This window comes from Papio anubis, chromosome 15, assembly GCF_008728515.1.
Source record: "Papio anubis isolate 15944 chromosome 15, Panubis1.0, whole genome shotgun sequence".
NCBI classification, from domain to species: domain Eukaryota; kingdom Metazoa; phylum Chordata; class Mammalia; order Primates; family Cercopithecidae; genus Papio; species Papio anubis.
The window spans coordinates 24,139,860-24,160,229 of record NC_044990.1 but is presented as its reverse complement, the minus strand read 5'-3'; the positions used below and the strand labels follow the sequence as shown (position 1 = coordinate 24,160,229).

The window sequence follows — 20,370 nt, the reverse complement described above, 5'->3', positions numbered from 1 at the left end:
GATTCTTTACCAAATCATTGACCTTGTTGAAGGAAAATAATAATCATAGCTACCATTATTAGTGTTTATTACATTCCAGGGGCTGAGCTAATCATTTTACATACATTAGTTCATTCAACCCTCACAATGAATCTGTGTTTAAGCATGTAAAGAGGAGCCCAGAGACTGACTCCAGACAGTTCTTTCAGGAACCACAAAACATCACTCTATTTTAACAAACTGAAAAATCCTCAAAAGTCTCTGAGGCAATTTTCCATGAATTCCTGTAATTTTATCTATATTCTTAAAGATATACAGAAAAACGTGATTATGATGATAATAACAGCTAATATTGACTGAGTACTTATGGTATACGAGGCTTTAAGTATTTTCCATGTGTCTCATTTGAGTCTCACAACAATCTAGACGGTAGCATGGTAGATTAAAGGCATTGATGGTCCCAATCAATGACTTCCCTGTCTGTATCCATGTCCTTTCCAGCTCCTTCCATCAATAGGTGGAAGATATTTCACATCCTTTGAATTATGGTAGTATTGTGAGCTGCTTTCACCTATAGAATGTGGTCTGCAGAAGTAACAATGAATCTGTTCCAAGCCTAGGCTTCAAGACGCCTTGCACACAGCTGCTTTCTCCCTTAGACTTTTGCCTCTGCCCTGAGACCTGGCCTGAGGTAATCTGCAGGAAGATGAGAGACCACATGGAGCAGAGCCAAGGGGTCCTAAATGTCAGCCAACTGCCAGAAGCAGAGCCACCTAGGAAACTGCCAGCTGACCACAGGTGCATGAAGGAACCCAGCCAAGACCTGAACAGCACAGTTGAGCCCAGCTTAATTTGCAAACTACAGAACTGTGAGCAAAAATCAATGGTTATTTCAAACCACCAAGTTTTGAATGGGTTTGTAATGCAATAATAGATACCTGATATAAGAGGGTACTGTTATTTTCTTCATTTGATTGATGAACCAACACAGAAAAGTAAAATGACTTACCCAAAGTGACGTAGTAAGCAGTGGAGCTAAGACCCATCTCCAGAAGCTTGACCCTGAAGTCCTTGCTGCCAGTTCAAGCTTGTTCAGTAGATGATCTCTACTAAAGGTAAGGATGAGGGTGAGAGGTTATTAGTTTTTGACACCCAGCAGCATAATAATGTCCAGGGTGGATTCATTACAATCATTAGCAACTTAAGTATCCCAATCTGTCTTAGGTATGACTGCTGTAACAATATACCATAGACTGGGTGGCTTAAACAACAAACGTTTATTTTCTCACAGTTTTGGAGGCTGGAAAGTCTGAGATTAGCGTGACAGTATGATCGGGTGCTGGTGAAGGCCTTTCTGGTTCGCACACAGCTGCCTTCTATGTCCCCACAAGGCAGGGAGAGAGCGAGAGCAAACACTAATACCATCATGAGGGTCCCTCCCTCATAACCGCATCTAAATCAAATTATCTTCCAAAGGCCTCATCTCCAGATACCATCACATTGGGGGTTAGGGCTTAACGTGAATTTGGGAAGGACAAAATTCAGTCCATGGTACCATCTGTCTTCAGTTCTCCAAGTACATCTCCCTCAAAACTCTGTCTGCCCTTCCCAGGAGGAGGAATCTCTAACCTCTTTGGATGTAACTTCCATGAGACAGGGATGACATTTGGTTAAGTTATGACTTGTGAAGGAGCCCAGTGGGGGTCCTGAGAAGCACTGATATGATAACAATTCAGGAGGTCAGAAGAATATTAAGTAGCATCTACACTTAAGACAGAAACCCATCATAAAGTTTTGTTTTATTCTAAAGGTAACAGAAAGTGAGAAATTTTAAGTAAGAAAATAACATGATTACATTCACACATTTAAGAAAACCAGTATGGTTGCAACATGGAAAATTGGCCAGAAGTAACGCTGGAGACATATCAATTCAGAGTTGAAGCAATCACCCAGAAGACAACAGTGGCTAGACTGGGATTGAGGCCATGGAACTAGAAAGAAATAGATGGGTTCAAGGTCTATATAGGAGATAGGATCAACAGTTATCTAGTGATTGATTAAAGGAGAGGAAAAAGGTGAAAACCATCAAACCATAACCCCACATAAAGTAAATAACAACCAAGAAACTCTTCTATCCCACAGCACCCCTGAGTGACATCTGACCAATTGCTGGAAACAGTTTGGACTTAATGTTCCCACTGAGTGAGGATTTCCAATGAAGAGTTCCGAGTCATCCTATCTGCAAAGAATAAAGGCAAGCTTAGAAAGAAAATGTCATAAATTAGCCACTTGTCCTAACAACATTAAAAATAATCTGTGACCTGCTTCTAAGTTTGTTCTCAGTTACAAAGACCATTGTTTGAGTGAACAAAGAGGGTAACGAATCTGGAAAGAACTGTTTACCCGGAGAAACTGATAAGAGCTCAAATTGGAGAAGACCAGCATGTGAATGAGGAAGGAGGTGGGCAACTCCAAGCACAAGCATTCTGTCTGCTGCAAAAGGACCGGGAGACCAACTCAGGCTCAATATTATGAATGGAAAGAAAGCTGATTCCCAGCAGCTGTTCTTGGAATACCCAGAATATTCTGAAAATGACATGGCTCCCCAGTAAAAGATGTTTGCCACGATGAATCAGAAATTCAATATGGAGGACAATACGCTGACAGAGACTAAGAAGGATTTAGGAGTCTCGACTTCCTCCATCAGATACATTGTGTCAGTTTACCCTCCTTTCAGCTGCTTCCTGCTCTGCCCAGCTTAACACTGGATTCCAGCAAGCATTGACAACAGCAGATTGAGGTCACCCTATTTTATGGAAATTCCTCAGAAAGGGAAGAGTTCAAGAGTGGAATCTGAGGCATACAAAAACCAACAGCATTTCCTTCAGAGTTGTTTTGATTCTGTTTCCTATTGTTGGCACTCTCTGCTAAGCTCTGGATGACCATCCTTGCATAGATGATTTCCCTGTTGAAATTTCCTCCCCAAACTAATTCTGGAGATTCCATTAACTAGTGTTAACAGAAAAACCACACTCTGTAAAATATTTAAAGAGGTTTATTCTGAACCAATATAAGTGACTACAGCCAGGGAACAGTCTCAAGAGATCCTGGGAAAGTATGCCCAAGGCAGTCGGGTTACAATTTGGGTTTTATTCATTTTAGGGAGACAGAAATTATAGGTAAGATCATAAATCAATACATGGAAGGTATACATCCCATATATACCTGGTGGGGGTGTGTGGCATGAAAGGTGGGATGGGAGGGATGCTTACAGGTCACAAGTGGATTCAAAGATTTTGTGATTGGCAACTGGTTGAAAAATTTATGCTTTGTCTAAAGATTCAAAATCAGTAGAAAGAAATGCTTGTGTTAAAGAGGGATTGTGAAGACCAAGGTTTTTATTATGTAGGTGAAGCTTCCAGTAGCAGACTTCAGCAAGAATAGATATTAAATGTCTCTTTTCAGACCTTAAAGGTGTCAGGTTATCATTTAATCTCTCCTAGATCTGGGAAAGACCTAGAAAGGGAAGGCCTAGTTGCATTAATGAAAATTCTCTGTAGATGCAAATTCTGCCTCCTCCCCTCAAGAGACAGTTTTTCAGGGCCATTTCAAAATATGTCAAAGAAATATATTTTGGGGTAAAATATTTTTATTTCTTCTAGGGTCTGCTGTCATATGATGCTATGCCAGAAGGTTGGAATTTGGTATCTTACTGCCACAGAGTCTGTTTTTTCAGTCTGTTGATCTCTATTTCAATGTTAATGCTGCTCAGTTCTGCCTAAACTCCAAAAGGGGGCAGTATTATGAGGCACATCCGACCTCCCTTCCCATTGTGGCTGCAAATTCAGTTTTTCAGGTTCCTCTCAGGTCTCCTTGGCTAAGAAAGGGAGGCCTATTCAGTTGGCTGGGGGGCTTAGGATTTTATTTTTGTTGTTGAATGTTCCTCTTTATTTGACCTGATCCACAACTTACAGAACCAGATAGACCTATCGACAGGTTTCAGCCAACTCAGCAGGAGGGTTTACTCCAGCAATCAAGAAAGCCAGCCAAGTTAAGGGCTGAATGGAAGAAGATAGGAAAAGTTGAATGTTTAGAATGAAGCCAAGACCTGCCCTGCAAGAGGAAACAACTTTGGTTCCTAGAGAAGGACTTAAGGTTAGACCAGGAGTTAGACAAAGAAAAAGTTGAGAAAGGAATCTAGATGCTTAAAGGACACTCTCCTTGAAGAACGAAATTTCATTCCGTTCCACAAGAGGTTAGATCCTGCTAGACTGTTAACTAATCTATGACAGATTGCATTACACAATGAAACATTGTTTTGAAGTAAATCTCCCCTACTCCATAAAAATGATATTTTATGGCTCATCTTGCTAATTTTCCACCCATTTAGATTATGCCTGACAGAGAAAGTTGACATTGTTAAATAGTATTATGTTCTCTGAGTTCTGTCAGCTTGTGAGAAAACATCAGACTCTTGTTATATACATTAATCCAAGTTAAATATTTGTAACACAAACATGGGGAGTGTGCCTTTTGTCTTGTCACTGTCTGGAATCACAGAAATCAATCTGGTTTCATAAAAAAAAAAAAAAAAAAAAAAAAGAACCCTATACTCCAGAGTTATTATACTGACTTAAACAAAGTGTGGTACGTCATGATGCCCTGAATGATGAATTTACCAAATATAGGAGGGCAAAAAATAGCAAAGGGCCAGAGGCCTATCAACAGCAACTTCCCATTTTTCAGATTTTGGTGGCAAGAGGAGATAAATGATTTAGCCTTTGTGTAGACATCAGTTACCTTCCCTGTATGAAAATTAGGTGTGTAGTCAGTGAGAAGAAATACTCCTGTCATTTTGTTCTCCCTTCTTTGGAATTTCTGATGCTATTTTGAGTAAGACTTGACGAGTTCCTAAATCTGAGAAACAGACACCAAAACAATTTTTTTTTTAGCCTCTGTCACCTAGACTGGAGTGCAGTGCTGTGATCTCAGCTCACGACAGCCTCAACCTCCTTGGCTCAAGAGATCCTCCCACCTCTGCCTCCCGAGTAGCTGAGACTACAGGCACATACCACTGTGCCCAGCCAATTTTTGTATTTTTTTGTAGAGACAGGGTTTCACCATGTTGCCCAGGCTGGTCTCAAATTCCTGGGATCAAGTAATCCACCCACCTCAGCCTCCCAAAGTGCTGGGATTACAGAGGTGAGTCACCACTCCTGGTCCCAAAGCCACTTTTAAACTTAATTTTCAGAGACCAGGGTTACTTGGCAATCTGATCTCATAGAAGGAATTTGAGATCTGCAGTCATTTGGTATACATTGAAGTCCCTGTTTGGCTCCTATTAGCTGCAATCCCTTGGAGTTCCTGTTTCCATTTCTGTGGAAGAAATGATACTGCCTTCCTTACACGGCTCTGAGGATTACTGGAGGTCATATCAAGCGAAAAATGGGGTGCAAAGGGTTCTGTGGGTGTGGGCGACTGCTTTTGGCTTGTTCAAGTCTCAGAAATTTAGCCAGCATGAACAATGGATGAGGAGTGATGATATTCCAGTCTCAAACTCTTGTCTGTCTCAATATAAAGATCAGTTTTCAAATCAGCAAAATGGGTAAACTTTCCTTAACATGTGACTACTCATTTATCTTCATTATTAGCAAATGGAGCATTACATTGAGAATCAGAAGGCTTAACTGTCCTATACAGTGATTCCTAAACTTTGCTACATATTGGAATCACCTGGGGAGCTTTTAAATGCCCTGCTGCCCTGTCACAGCCAATATCAATTAAATCATAATGTCTAAGGTGGGGTCCGGGTGTATTTGTCAAAGACCCTCAGGTGATTCCACTACACAGCAAAGTTTGGGAACCACTGCCCAAGTCCCTTTTATAGTCACCTAAGGGTACCTTTCAATTTCTTGGCTTTAAAGTATGTCCAACTTTGAAATGGACACTGAAGCCCAGGACAACAAATCTTGAATCTCTGCACCTGCTCCCCAGTAAACCTGACAGCCAACCACCCTCCTGTCTTGCAGCCAACTGGTAAGTGTGAAACATGAGTAAGTAGAGGGAATCCAGGGTTAGGGAAGTGAGCCTGGGGTTGGGGAGAGCACAGGGCACTCATTCCCAAACTGGGTGAATAACAGAGAAAACACAGAAAAAGATTTCAAGATCACATAAAATTGGGTAATTATGGGTTCACCCAGGATAAGCAGATTACTTCACTGTAGGACTTGTTAGGACCTTTAAATCAGAGTACGATTATGAATCTGCCGGAGGGGATTCTAGCAGCATTTCCTCTGTGCAAACCTTTTATTTTCTCAGTGTTTTTCTAGGACTTGTGTTTCAATCAATGTTACTTGGAGAAACATATAGCAGTGTTGAAATTTGTCCCCCAGGGGACATTCAGCAATGTCTGGAGACATATTTGGTTGTCACAGCTGGGAGCCAGGTGGCTATTACTGGCATCTAGTGGGTAGAGGCCAGGGATGCTGGTAAACATTGTGCAATGCACAATTGAAAAGCCCTGGCTTAGGGTAATTTCTTCCCCCATAGACCTATCCCCACTCCTATAGCCTCAGAAATTGGAGATGATGAGGGAGCAAGGAGGATAGGAGAAAGAGAAGAGGAGGAAGAAAAAATTAAGGAAAAAAAGGAAGAACTGAAAGAGAAAAACAGAGACAATAATAAAGGCAGAGGTAAAGAAGAGACCAGGGGAAAAAAGGAGAGAAGAAGTCAGATTCATAATTGTCTTGAGAGCAACCAAGATTTTCTTCAGTAGATGAAAGGATAAACTGTGATCTATCCAGACAATGGAATTTTATTCAGTGCTAAAAAGAAATGAGCTGTCTATGAATCTATGAAAAGACACGGAGGAAACTTAAATGCATATCCAAGAGAAAGAAGCCAACCTGAAAACGCTCCACACTTGGCGATTCCAACTATATGATATTCTGGAAAAAGCAAAACTATGAAGACTGTAAAAAAGATCAATGGTGGCCAGAGGTTGGAGGGGGAGGGAGGGATGAATAGGCAGAGCATAGAGGATTTTTAGCGATAAAAATACTCTATATGGTACTACATATACTCTATAATACTCTATATAGTACTACAATGGTGGCTACATGTCACTATACATTTAATCAAACCCACAGAATGTGCAGCACCAGAAGCAAACCTTAATGCAAACTTACAGACTTTGGAATGATTATGATGTGTCCATGTAGGTTCAAAGACTGTCACTAGTGTACCACTCTGGAGGGATGGTGATAATGCGGGAGATTATGCATTTGTGGAGTGGGAGTCTATGGGAACTCCCTGTACTTTCTGCTCAATTTAGCTGTGAACCCAAAACTGCTCTAAAATATTGTCTATCTTTTATGAAACAAAGAAACCCAAAGAAAAAGGCAGCATGCTGGTGTCAACTGGCCCCAGCCTCCTCACACCTTTATTAATACTCTGAGTTTAGGAAGGCCACTAACGCTGCTTTTCAATAGGTACGAACTGGTTGGGAAAGGCGAGGACGACAAAGGCAGGCAGGGGATTCTCTTTTGCCCAGTGTTCGGTGTCTCAAACTCGGCGTCCCGGTGCACGGCGGAGGCCTCAGACCCTGCTGGGCTTCTTGGGGTCCTGGCTCCTGCCCGGCATGAAGGCGTAGAGCTCCTCGATGAGCATCTCCATGCGCGCGGTGACCTCGGTCACGGTGTCGATGACCAGCTTCTGCTGCAGCTTCAGCTTGTTGTTCTCCCACAGGGCCTTGTTTTCCTCCTGGAAGCCCCTGTGCTCCGCCCGTAGCACCTGCAGGGTCCTGTTCTCCTCCTGCAGGAGCCGGTTCTCCTTGAGCAGGGCCTGCAGCGCCTGCCTCATCTCTCTCAGCAGCTGCAGGGGCTGGCAGCCGTCGGGCAGGCCCGGGCCCGCCTTGGCCTCCTCCTCCCCGGAGGGCCCGGACATGTTGCTGACCATCTCCCGCAGGGCGCGCAGGGTCTTGGAGTCCTCCTGCGGGGCGGGGGGCCCTCTGGGCTCCTCGAAGTGGGAGGAGAGGCCGGAGCCCTGGTCCTGCAGCAGCCCGGGGCTGCAGGGCTCCTCGTGGGGCGAGGGGGCGGGCTTGCTTTCCTCGGCGGGGGCGGCTGCGTCCTCTGTCTGGGTCCAGTAGGCCTGTTTCTGCTCCAGCAGCTGCTGCAGCGCGCGGTTCTCCTCCCGGAGTAGCTGCAGGGTGCTGTCCTCCTTGCCGCGGGGCACCTGCAGGGCGACGTGGTCCTTCTTCACCACCTCCAGGGACGCGCTGTCCTTTTGCGGCAGCGGTGAGGGGGGCCGGCTCTCCTCCCGGCCCAGCGAGGCCTTGTGCTCCTCCCAGAAGACCTGCAGGATTTTGTTCTCCTTGCGGAGCATCCTGTTCTCCTCGCGCAGGGCCTTGTTCTCCTCCCGCAGAGACTTGTTCTCCTCCTGCAGCACGAACTCCTTGGCCAGCCTCTTGTGGTGCAGCTTGTGGTGGAAGGAGGCGGATGGGGAGAAGTAGGGAGACTGCAGGCGGCAGTTCTCGTTCACCCAGCGCCCGTCCTGGAACACGAACATCTCGTCGCTGAGCTGCACCCGCGGCGGGTTGTAGTCCAGCTCCAGGTCGGCCTGAGACATGGGGCGCTCCATGGGGTCTAAGGGCACGGAGGAGAAGCGGTTCAGCGGGTAGGAGTGCTGGCTCGCCATCCTGCGGCTCAGCCGGGGCAGGGCGGCCTGCTGCGCGCAGCGAGGGATGCTGTGCAAGTTGTGGAGCCTCGGGAAGGGCTCGGCTGCGCCCGTCTGCGGGAGAGAATGGGAAAGGCCAGCGTTAACGATGGGACGGACACACTCGGGGCTGGCTGACAAAGTAAGGGGCCAGGACATCCCCGGATAACCCCGTCTGATTGTCTGGCCTGGCCACATTGGGCGTTTTTGCTTCTCGGGGTCCTCACAAGGAAATGTGGCGGATCCTTGTCATTCCAGTGAGCTCCATTCTATTAAGTCATCGCCAACACTGAATTACCAAATATAGAACCATTGCTCCTACGGGCAATAGAGGGCTACATTCCTGGGAGCCTGTGGTCACAATTTTGTCAACCAAACAATATATAACCTAATTTAGTGCTTATTGTTTATTGATTCATTAACATCGAACTCACATCAGCAACACTGTTACGCATGCCCAAACAAAACTTCTTTAACACCTGTGTTTTCTCCATGTGGCACAGCATAGCCTTCTTGTGATTGGGAATACTAGACAGCACTTGACTTGGAATGGCGCGGAAGCCATTTTTAACAGCAAAATCACCAACAAAATGCACAAGAAGGCAAAAAAAAAAAAAAAAAAAAAAAAAAAGTGGCACTAGATCGACTGCGCAATGGACCCTATTTTCTAGCCTGAGAGCTGAAACAAGAAGGCTCCTTGGCTGGGGACTCAGCCTTACAGAACTCAAATTTTCACCTCTCTGTGCATGTCTGAGAATTGCCATAAAAGTGCTGTAAGTATTGATTTGGTGGATACACATTTTAGCAAGTAGGCAAATTCACAAATATGGAATCCATGAATAATGAGAAACAGTTATATATTATGGAGGTCAAAAGCATTGATTTTAGAGTCAACCAAATATTTTGAGTCTCTGCCTCACTACTTACCAGTTAACAAGAATTTGGGCAAGTTATCTGAGCTTTAATTTCCACAATTTCAAATTGGGATAATTGTATTTACTCCTGGCCTCATAGAGACATTTTTAGGATTAAAAAAGGTAATGTACAAAAGCACTAAGCATGGGCTCTAGCACATTCGGTCACCCTAAAGGAGGAACAAACACTGTTCTCAAGGGCCACTGCCCACAGGTGTGTACTCTCACTTAGCATGAGCAGAGAAGCAGCATGAATCATCCAAACAGCCACCCAAATTGCTGTGTCCGAAATGGAGGTGCCATTGATCAGCCCAGCCTTCTCCCTTGCCCATCTGGGCATATCCTTCACTCTTAGCCACCCTTGAGTCTTTTCTGCTAGCAGCCCCTTAAACATCCATTCCAGCTTCCAACGCAATGCTAGACTCAAAGCAGAGTCTAACTAATAATTATGGAAGAAAAGAAAAACCATCCCAGACATATCACTGAGCAATGAGCATTCAACATGTGGTGATACAGCCAGCCAAGGACCCTGAAGAATTCATGATGGTGGCCACAGACCTCAAGACCACAGCATAAAACGGGGTTCAGATCCACAGAGCTTAACTCCAATGAGTTGGTAGCTTTCACACATCCCAGTACAGAAGAATAACCCCAGTGAGTTTTAAATGCAGATTTCTGAGCCTCCCATTGTGAGTCTGATTCACTCAGACTGGGGTGTGGCCCAGGAATCTGCATTTCTAACCAGCTCCCTCAGGTGATCCTGGCTGCAGGTGGTTAGGACAGTTCTAAGTCAAGTAGAATATGCAATTTGCTTAGGTGAGGGTTGCACCAGCATTAGAGACTGAAAGGTCACAAGAATTTTCATCCTCATTTTGTCACTGATGGGCACTTTGAAACCAGAGTGCTCTCTAATCCTCTTTGACCCCCAGATTTTCACGAGTGAAAAAGAAGGAGTTGGGCTCCATGATCTTAAAGGCACCTTCCAACATTGAAAAGCCAATGAAATATACCTGAAAAATGGAAATAATATGTGCCCTGCTTAGTTCACAACACTGTTGTGAGGATTAAATGGGAAAATGCAAAAATATTTTTAAAACCAACAGTGCCAAAGAACCGTAAGGTATTGTTATCAGAAAAAGTAGATTTCACTAATGCAAGAATTATAAGATGTATTCAAAAAGAAGTGAGCAAGTGGAGTGCACACTGGAGAAGAGGCGATGATTGCAGCAATGAATTTAAATAGAAAGATCATGATAGCTACTTCCAAATACACCAAAAGTGCTTCATCCAAGTATATCAAAATGTTCTCCAGATATCAATTCCTTATGTCTTAGGTTATTTTCACAACTACACAGATAGAGAAAATAAAAAACAACTCAGGCTAGCTACATTTTATATATGTGTGTATGCGTATGTAGAGAGAGAAATACAATTTGCATGGTATATAAAGTTGGTTAGAATTCTTTAAAACCTAAAGAGCTAGATAAATAGAAGATGCAGTTCTATGCCATTAACTTTGCAATAAGCACATGTCATTAACTTTGTAAGGATATGCTCAATCTTCCAGATAGCAAGGGTATGCGGGCATTCTGCAATCGGAATCTTATTTAGTTTAAAAAAATTCAGCCTCCATGGTTTTCACATTTCTCAATTGGGAAAGCAGATTGGCTCCCATAGCTGTCTGTGATCAGAATGCACCTCACGGTGGATAACCTGGACCATTTTCTGGTAGGTTTAAGGTCCTAAGATCCAGGATTTCTGGGAAGATTAGTCAAAGCCAATAAGGTGTGAATGGTTTTTTTTGTTATTATTGTTTTGTTGTTGTTGTTTTGAGACGGAGTCTTGCTCTGTTGTCAGGCTGGAGTGCAGCGGCATGATCTTGGCTCACTGTAACCTCTGCCTCCTGGGTTCAAGCAATTATCCTGCCTCAGCCTCCGCAGTAGCTGGGATTACAGTCGCGCACCACCATGCCTGGCTAATTTTTTGTATTTTAGTAGAGACGGGATTTCACCATGTTGGCCAGGATGGTCTTGATCTCTTGACCTTGTGATCTGCCCACCTCTGCCTCCCAAAGTGCCGGGATTATAGGCGTGAGTCATGGCGCCCGGCAGGAGTGAATCTTAAGAGGTCCTCTCCATCCCTGCACTAGAACCAATGCTTTATCTCAGCAGGATTTGACTCCAGAAGCTATCAACATGGAAAAATGTGGTTTTAGTCAACATGTGCATCCCAGTCCTGAGAAGGAAAGGGAAGAAGGAAACAAACATTGAGCCTCGATTTCATGCTAGGCCCTGAGCTGAGCATTCTACCTACTAAATTCATTTATCCTCACTACACTGACATGTAAGATGTTATTACTATTCTTATTTTACGGATGGAGAAGCTGAAACCCAGAGAAGTTAAATAACCAGCACTAGCTCCTTCACTAAGACACAAACCCACTTTTGGCTCCCTGACCTTCTATGTGTGAAGTACACACATGGGAAACCACCATGGATTTATCAAAAGACTTACAGTACTTTGGGGATCATTATATCTTTTCCTTCACTTTATATGATGGAAAAGTTCAAACATACACAAAAAGAGAGAGAATAGTCTAATAAATGTCCATGTACCCATCACTCAGCTTCACTAAGTATCAAATCAAGGCCACACTTGTTTCTCCGGGCCTCAACCTGATTCCACAACCACTCCCCTACCACTAGGTTCCCTTAAAGCAAAGTGACATTGTGTCATTTTATCCACAAATACATAAATATGTGTCTCTTTAACAGAATCACAATACCATTATCATCCCTTTAAAATTTAACAATTATCCCTCAATATCTGCGAATGCTGAGTCCGTGTTCAAATCTCCCCAATTCTCATTTCTTTTTAACAATCATGTTTTTTCAGCCAGAGAGGCAATCTTCTTGATCCAACTAAGGGTCCAAAGAAAAATCATGGATGCTTTCTACCTGCCCATGTTTGGCCATGATGGCTTTTAACTCATGGCATTCAGCTGCCTGTGTTCTACATCCACCTTCCAAACTGGGTACCCAAGGAACATTCTGCCGTCCCTCAACAGAAATACACTAAACAAAACATTAACGTGGTGGATCCCTAGCCACAGACACCCTGGGTGTTTGGGCCCTGGTCCTTATTTACACATTCAGGTGACCTTGCTCATATCCACTCACTTTCTGACCTTAGTTTCCACTTCTGTAAAATGAAGGATAAGAGTCATTATCTCTAAGTGTTCTCTTGGCCTATCTCTGGTCCAGTGGATTTGCATTTGTAAATTGGCACCACTATGACCCTAGCAGCCCTCTTTTACCAACCTAGTTGGCATCCCGTCCTCTCCCCTAAATGGCCACCTCTTCCCGAGCAGGCTTTGTGCCCTCTCTTCTTCCGTGCCCACAGCACCTAATCCAGGAAATGCTGATGGACTAATAAGTCCCCTTTACTTTCTCAACAGGAAACCAAATTCTTCTCCAACATCTGAGTCCTGTTATCTTTCCTCCTATCCCCAGACAGGACCAAGAAAGTGGTCAAGTACAGTGTTTCCTCATGGCTTAGTTTCTTAGAATATTTAAAATGTTTTCAGTAGTCATATATTTATTTTAATAAGTAATGGGAAAACATACCTATATTAAATATACAGGCATTTTTAGGTATGAGAAGGTTCATGACTGAACTTTGGGAAAACATTGATCCAAAACAAACTTGTTTTTTCCTATGGTATTTCTCTGATTCTGATCAGAGCTACCTGGATTTAATCCTTAAAGGAAAGCTCTTGGCCTTGTGAACATTCTTCACCCTAGTCATGTACCCATTCAAGATGTTATTGCACCAATTTTTCCCCTACATTAGCGTCAGTGAATCAACTAACATTAATTTGGCATCTACTGTGTTCCAAGCTCACAGACCCTGCCCTCAGGGAATTTCCAGTTGATTTGAAGAATCAGTGAATAGCACCAATTACTTCTTGGTGCAAATGAGAGAAGTCAAAATGCAGGAAGCATTAATGCAGGCAGCGAGGTGTGGGGAATAGGGGACTAGAAATGATAACATCTGAAGAGAGTTCTGGCTCTGCACTATATGAGTGCATGACCTTTATAGAGTCACTTCATTTCTGTGCCTTAGTTCCTAGAAAATGTGGATGTTGACATGAATCAGGGCCAACCCATATATTTTTGAAATGCCCAACTCTAGAAGGCACTATTCACTGTTACTGCAGTGCACAACCTGTACACCCCTCTGTAACAACATCATCAACATCTGACCTGCTTCTCTCAGAGGGTTCATTGTTCAGAAATAAAAGGAGACTTGGAACATTTTCTTTGTTTATAAAGAGCTGCAGACATGCAAGAAGGACTACTGCTTTTAGAAGAGACATTGCTTAGCATTTCTTTAGAGAAAGATTATATAGAACCAGAAACAAAATAACACCAAGTGACTATAATGTGTCAGGTTATATGCTAATTGATTTCTGTATTCATATGTAATATCTTACCCAAAAGAACTGGCATGATTCTGCATAAGATTACATAGCTGGTAAAGGAGTGGAACCAGGGTTTAAAATCAGGATATTTGACTCCAAACTCCATGTTTATTCTAGCACTTCACAATGCTCATTTTATTTTGCATGTACTAATATCATTCCTTTGCAATGGCTCTCTTACAACCAGGCCTCTCCTCTCCCCATATGAGTTAAGTTGCAATTATCTAAGCACAGTGACCTATCCCTTGTTTTTGTGACATCCCAAGTCTTGGGAATTAGAAAGCAAATTTCACATTCCTTGGCAATAACTGAATCAACCAAAATACACTGCAAGATTGGGAGGAAATACTAGGTTGAACCATAAGAAACTGTTAACATTTTACCATTTTTGGCCTACAAAAATGGCCATTTCTTTTGCCTTAATATATTTAGTGTATTTGATAAAGCTATGTCCTCATTTCCATTCATCCTTTAAGACTTTAAAATAGTCCCAGGGCAAAGCTGTTATGGTATGATATAAAATCTATAAGCATGGAGTTTTCCTCACGTGAATTTCACAAACCCCTAGGTTCATCCATGTACTCCCTTAGAGGAAGCTCCCATCACCCCCTGCACACAAGCATGCTAGTGGTCCATTTCATCATCTTGAATATATAATCCAACGAGGGTAAAGGCCCTAAATTTCCAGTAACTTTGGGCTCAAAAGTCCCTCCTTTGACTGCTCTTGAGTAAGTCACTTTGCCTCTCTGAATGTCACCTCTAAAATAAGCCTAAACATGACCGCTCTGCCTACTTCCTGGGGTTGCAAGAGGACAAGAAAGTGGTAGGCAAGCTGTCATAAAAACTAAACAGATGGGAAGTTCTACTGGTAAGGTTTAAACATACCCAGCCTAAAGTGCTATGCAACATGGAGTATATTTCTTTACAAAAGGGCTACCCAAAAACTGAGCATCTGAGTTCAGCGAACATATGCAGTTCCAGGATTCCAGACCTCCTTGGCCTGTGTTAGAAGCCAGTTCCTTCTCAGTAGGACTCCTTGACCAGTGGTATTACTGGACTGGTTTCATGGGCCAAGCTAACCTACCCTGATATCCTTTAGCCTTTGACAAGAGGTCTTTGCCAATACAAGCCCCAAGAACACCCCAGTAATGTTCTCCTAAGCCTGGGAGGTACCGTCTATGTAGCATGGTGCAACTGACCATGAAAAAGAAAAAAGATTGTTTCTTTCCTGGTCTCTAGGAAATGCCCTCACATAGAGATCCATTAGGTAGGAAAGAAAAAGATTGGCTTCTTCATGGAAGAATGGGATATGAAGCTGATGCAGAAGGGGAATAAGTTGGCAATGGGCTCATCATGCCTTCCCATCGGGTGCTAGAAAGGTGCCAAGAGACTCTGTCCTCTGGGGAAATATGCTCACAGCTGTAACCCAATGATGCATTAGTGCCAGGGATCCAGGAAGGGCCCTGGGCATGAACGTTGCCTTCACAGAAGCCTGAAGTCCCACCTGTGGATTAGAATTCTTTCTTAGCATTAGGTCTGGCACCCTCCCTGGTAAATGTAAGTGGTCCTGGAAGGAAAATGCCTGAAATCTGCCAACAACTGTGTCTTTGTCAGATCACCAACCTGGTGGCAAGTGAAGAACGTGGGGGAAGGGGACAATTGAAAGAAGGGAGGCAAAAAGCAAAGGCCAAAGGGCAAAGGGAAAAGGGGAAGTGAAAGGACCAAAATCCCTTACTGGTGCTACAGGACTTGTAGCAACAGGTCTCTCTGGATGGGACCTTCTGAGGTGGAATTACTGGAGTTGTGGTCTCCCATCCAAAGGGTTTGGGGATGGGATTGAACAGCAACTAGCCAAGCTTAGCTGACACACTGCCGCCTCTCTACCTCTGAAAAAATGTGGCTACCACAGCCCAGAAGAGAAGTCCAAACACTGCTGATAGAGTCCAAGCCTGGTGACTGAGTTTCTTAAACAGCAACTTTGCCAACATTACTGAGGGTTACTATCAGAGAATATTCAGCCATCTGAAGTACTTTTAAAGCATGTAAAGTTGAGAGGCCCCAGGATTCTGGAAGGAAAAGCCAAATATGCTACTGATTTTCATATGAGGTGACAAGGCTGAGTCTCATTATCATTATTTTAAATTAATTCACCTCCCCGGTGCCATGGCAAAGTCAGTGGTGGTTTTAATAAATACTAACAGGTAAAAGGATAATTCACAAGGTAAATGTGATCGATGTTGATAGAATTACAACGTTAACAGCAAACAGGATAAAGAAGATGTCATATGTAGTATGTTTGCATACTGTTTAACAGAGACTCTTGTGAAATCTTCCTGGGAACCGTTATTCAAATTGGCGGCGATCTGGCTGCTGTCAGCAGGAATTCACTGCTTCTGAGGAACAAGCCCAAACAAAGGGGAAGGAGAAAAGGCAACTGGGAAGGATGAAGGTGGTACCGGTGTATGCTATTGGAGCTCAGTCTGACCTGGTGTAGCTCGTTCATTAATGATCTAGGAGTAAACAATGCCTTAATGAAATTCACAGAGCATGCTCATTGGGGAAATGTGAAAGTCTTTGAGAACTGAATCATTACGTGCAAAAGGAACCAGGAGATCAGCTAGCTTGGGCTGGAAATGGCATTGATGGCTTGCAAGTTAATGTGCTGGAGGGAAATAGATCAGAAAACACAAATATTTAACGTGAGGAAGAAAAACGGGAAATCAATGAGTCCTGAAAAGACCTAAGGGTGATAACAAGTAGTGATCACAGGCATTTGCAATGTAATTGAGAAGCCTAAACGCACAGCAGGACTGGGAGCTGGGAAGCAGAGGCACTTTCTAGAGACAGAGCTGCTGCCACAAGTCCTTTCTGAAACAAATGGAAAGTGGATTCCATCCCAGAATAGAGTAGCTTTTGGCAAATACAAAATAAGAAGCCCAGAGATGAGCGGTTAAGATGCGGGGAGAAGACTCCATCTCCAAAGAGCAAAAGAAGAACCACAGAGCTAAGATGCAGCGTGGCCCAGCTTAGTGGCATGTGCCCTGGTATAGCGGAGAACATGGGCACTGATTGGAGTTCAAGCCCCTTCCTCCATCTCTGCCATTACTAGTGGGGTTCCTGGGGTTGCCAGTTCCTGTACCTGTAAAATCTCTACCTCACACTTACTTGGCACCGTGCTCAACACATGATCGCACTAACATTCAGTCGATATTTCTTCCTCTCCTTGCTTCCCAGATCAACCCTGTCCCCTAAGCCATGCACCATCTCATCTAGGGAGGCCGAGTGAGCACATTGGTCCCTCTCGCAGCCCTGGTGGTATTTTGGTTCAGATCATCTACTTGTAGACACCCACACCCATCCCCAGAGTGCCAGTCTTGAGCATCCTGACAGGTGTCCAAAACCTGGTGCATGGCTTGTGCCCTCTTGGCAGGTGTATACACCTTCCCGTGAGAGGTACACGTGCCCAGACAGGAGATATCCTCTCATTCTTCACCCACTCTGCCCCCACAGGACCCCAGCAGCAGCACCAGGTCCTCCAGAACAGTAATCAGGCAGCCCCAAGACAAGCTTGAGCTGTCTTAAACCACATTCTCTTCTCCTTGATTGCTGGGCTGTTTCTGGGAGCTGGGGAGGGAAAGTTATGGTAGGTGTTGATGGAAACATCATTCCAATTTCTCTATCACATGACCACTACTCTTTCAAATCCTATCCCCTCCTTCACACCCACCTCTAGGTTGGCATCCTCTGCCTGACCAAGTTTCTTAAACACCAACTTTGCCAACATTACTGAGGGTTACTATCAGAGAACATTCAGCCATCTGAGGTACTTTCAAAGCATGTAAAGTTGAGAGGCCCCAGGATTCTGGAAGAAAATATTGGTTTATATGGGCCATGAGGCAACACAGCAGTAACACCCACTCTTGGGGAAGCAGTGGCCAACACAACTCCCTGCGTATTTCAGGTGGAAAGAATCAGGCCCAAAAAGATTCCTACAGCTTGTTATCCTGTCGAATGATCAGGGGGAAGTTATCTTATATTCTAGCTAAGATTCAAGTCATAGAAAAGTGACTGTTCATTACAAAGTTATAAAGATAATGTGAAAATAAACATCCAGGATGTTTTCTTCTTCCATATGTTTGCCTCCCACTGAACATACTTGCCTAGATTGTTACAATTATATATCTGGAATGCTCACCAGTGGTCAATCTTCCTCCTACACATCCCTGGACAGAGCTCTCAGATAGTTACCTCTGCTTTGGATTCCTCCATCCTACATTTCAACCCCTCTGGTTGCATGGCCCTGGTCTTCCAGTGAGGCCTTAGGTGACTCTGGAGAAAGCAAAGCCACCCCTTTGTGACATAGCATCAGTAGACACAATTCAATCAAGAAGACTCCACTAAGGAAAGAGCTGATTTCAGGCAGGAGGAGACCTGAGAATCTCTAGCCTGTGAGGACTTCACCAATTCATTGACCGCAAAAGCATCTATGCCCATGGCCCCTACATCTGTCTTTGGTGCATAGCAGGGCTTAATTCTCTTGACAACTCCAAATAACTCTGTACCCCTTTGCCCATGAATGAGGTTTTCTTCTCATGGATTCATTCTTATGCATTTGATTCCAAGTCCCAGTTCTAATTCTCCTCTAGAAATCCAAAGTGAATGCACAACACTAAGCACCAAAAGGTCTCGTTTTGAGAAGGGGGGTTACTTCAGAGTATCATAGAAACTTGGAATGTTAGGACTGGAAGTTCTTACCAAACCATCTGACCCAGCCACCTCATTCGTGGGAAAAAGAACCCAAGGCCCACAGGGGCTATGTGGCCTTCCCCAGCACGCTGCCTGCTGGCAGCCAACCCAAACTAGAACCTGAAGCCCTATCTCTGCTTATTCTACAACATCTTGCTAGAGTTTTGAAGGAGGAGGTGGGGGGTTATTCTGGCTAACACCAACAGGTTACATCCTCTGTGATTATCCCTACCTGAGGTAGAACCACATTGATTGGAATTTCTAGGCTTTCAGATCTGGTATCTCTTTTTCTTGTAAAATTTGGCCTTGAGTGCTGTGGAAAAGAGAAAAGAAGAAGATTGCTGCTTCCCAACTCATCCTCTGGGCCTCAATTGCTCACCTAAAAACAATTGCTCACCTAAAAAACATAGAACTTTCTACTCATTTATTTCCCTCTTGTCAGTTATGTACAATTATGAAAGTCTGGAAGAATGTGTAGACGATATTTGGCAAGACGGTTTATCAATCTCTGAACAGATATTAAGCTAGATATTATAGTTGATGTAAAAGACTTTTGAAAGTCTTTGACGCGGAGATAACTGTACCTGCTTGCCTAAGATGATTATTTCTATCTCAAGTAAAAAGCCATACCAATGTGAGTTGCCAGGTATAGGTCCTATGCAGAAGTTGGTCACCAAAACACTCAGAACATTCCAGAGGTGACATCACAAAACAATAGGGTGTTTTTCAGGGCTCATGGTTTCTGTCTGAGCATCACAGGTGGGAATGAGGCATCTGACAGGCAGGAAGAGCCTGTGGGGGCTGTGACTACTTGGCTGGTCAGGGTCAGTGTGACATACAATAGCTCAAACATTAGCCCCCTGTTGGGTCATCCCAGCTGCCATTTGTATTCTCACTGCCAGGCTAAGTTGAGACCCCTAGTTTCTCTCCAGAAGTGGCGTCTTCTTGGAGTTCGGTCACTCAAGAAGAAGGAAACACAAACTGAACTCTTCCCACACCAAGCGAGAAAGTGTAGTCTGAGGTGTTTTCTGACACTACTCAATTCCTTAATTCTCTGACATCAACTGTGTGCCCTACAATTCCATTTCATTCTGATGCTATCTACCTGGAGTTAGTGTGATAGAGCTGAAGGGGCTCACTGCCCAATGCAATAGAAGCCAATACTAAAACACTACGTTCTTTAAAAAAGAAAAACTTGTATATTCAAAGTCAACTCCCAAGGAGACAAGAGTCAGACTCAAACCGGTCTCTCGGTGCTGACATTAAGGCAGTATTTTTATTAGAAAAGTTTCCGGGGGTAGATTCCGAGATGAGTAGGTGATTGGTAGATGGAAATGGGAGATCTGGAAAGTCCCAAAGAGTAAGAAATCAGTAACTAACAGAAATTTTTGAATTTCGGGATAGCAGATAAGAAAAGAAATTTAAGCTGCTGAAACTCCCTCCACTTGTGAGATCTGGAAAAACCTGGCGGAAATTGGTTGGAACCAAAATGGCTGACTGGAGCTTGCACACAATAAGCTTGCTGATGTTGTAGCC

The 20,370-nt window shown here is 43.8% G+C and overlaps 1 protein-coding gene across 3 annotated transcripts; it reads right to left on the bottom strand.

Moving 5' to 3' along the window:
• Positions 1 to 7,388: 7,388 nt before the first annotated feature.
• On the bottom strand, positions 7,389 to 19,771 carry CBY2 (chibby family member 2). Of its 3 annotated transcripts, XM_003913839.4 has the most exons (3): positions 19,465 to 19,768; positions 19,067 to 19,147; positions 7,389 to 8,766 (listed from the first exon to the last, which is right to left on the bottom strand). In XM_003913839.4, exons 1-3 carry the CDS (start codon positions 19,537 to 19,539, stop codon positions 7,576 to 7,578), a joined length of 1,347 nt encoding a protein of 448 aa, XP_003913888.2. In that variant the 5' UTR covers positions 19,540 to 19,768; the 3' UTR covers positions 7,389 to 7,575. The 3 variants fall into 3 exon arrangements, with proteins under 3 accessions (XP_003913888.2, XP_009190154.2, XP_009190155.2); XM_009191890.3 differs by lacking the exon at positions 19,067 to 19,147 and having other exon boundaries at positions 19,465 to 19,771; XM_009191891.3 differs by lacking the exons at positions 19,067 to 19,147; positions 19,465 to 19,768 and adding an exon at positions 18,337 to 18,794.
• Between the last annotated feature and the right edge of the window lie 599 nt (positions 19,772 to 20,370).

Coding starts and splice junctions, on each gene's coding strand:
- CBY2 (XM_003913839.4), bottom strand. CDS start 19,539: ATGTCACCTCTGGAATGTTCTGAGTGTTTTGGTGACCAACTTCTGCAT. Junction 19,148..19,464: donor ATACCTGGCAACTCACATTG/GTATGGCTTTTT, acceptor TCTTTTCCACAG/CACTCAAGGCCAAATTTTAC. Junction 8,767..19,066: donor TCAATGTGGTTCTACCTCAG/GTAGGGATAATC, acceptor TCTCTCCCGCAG/ACGGGCGCAGCCGAGCCCTT.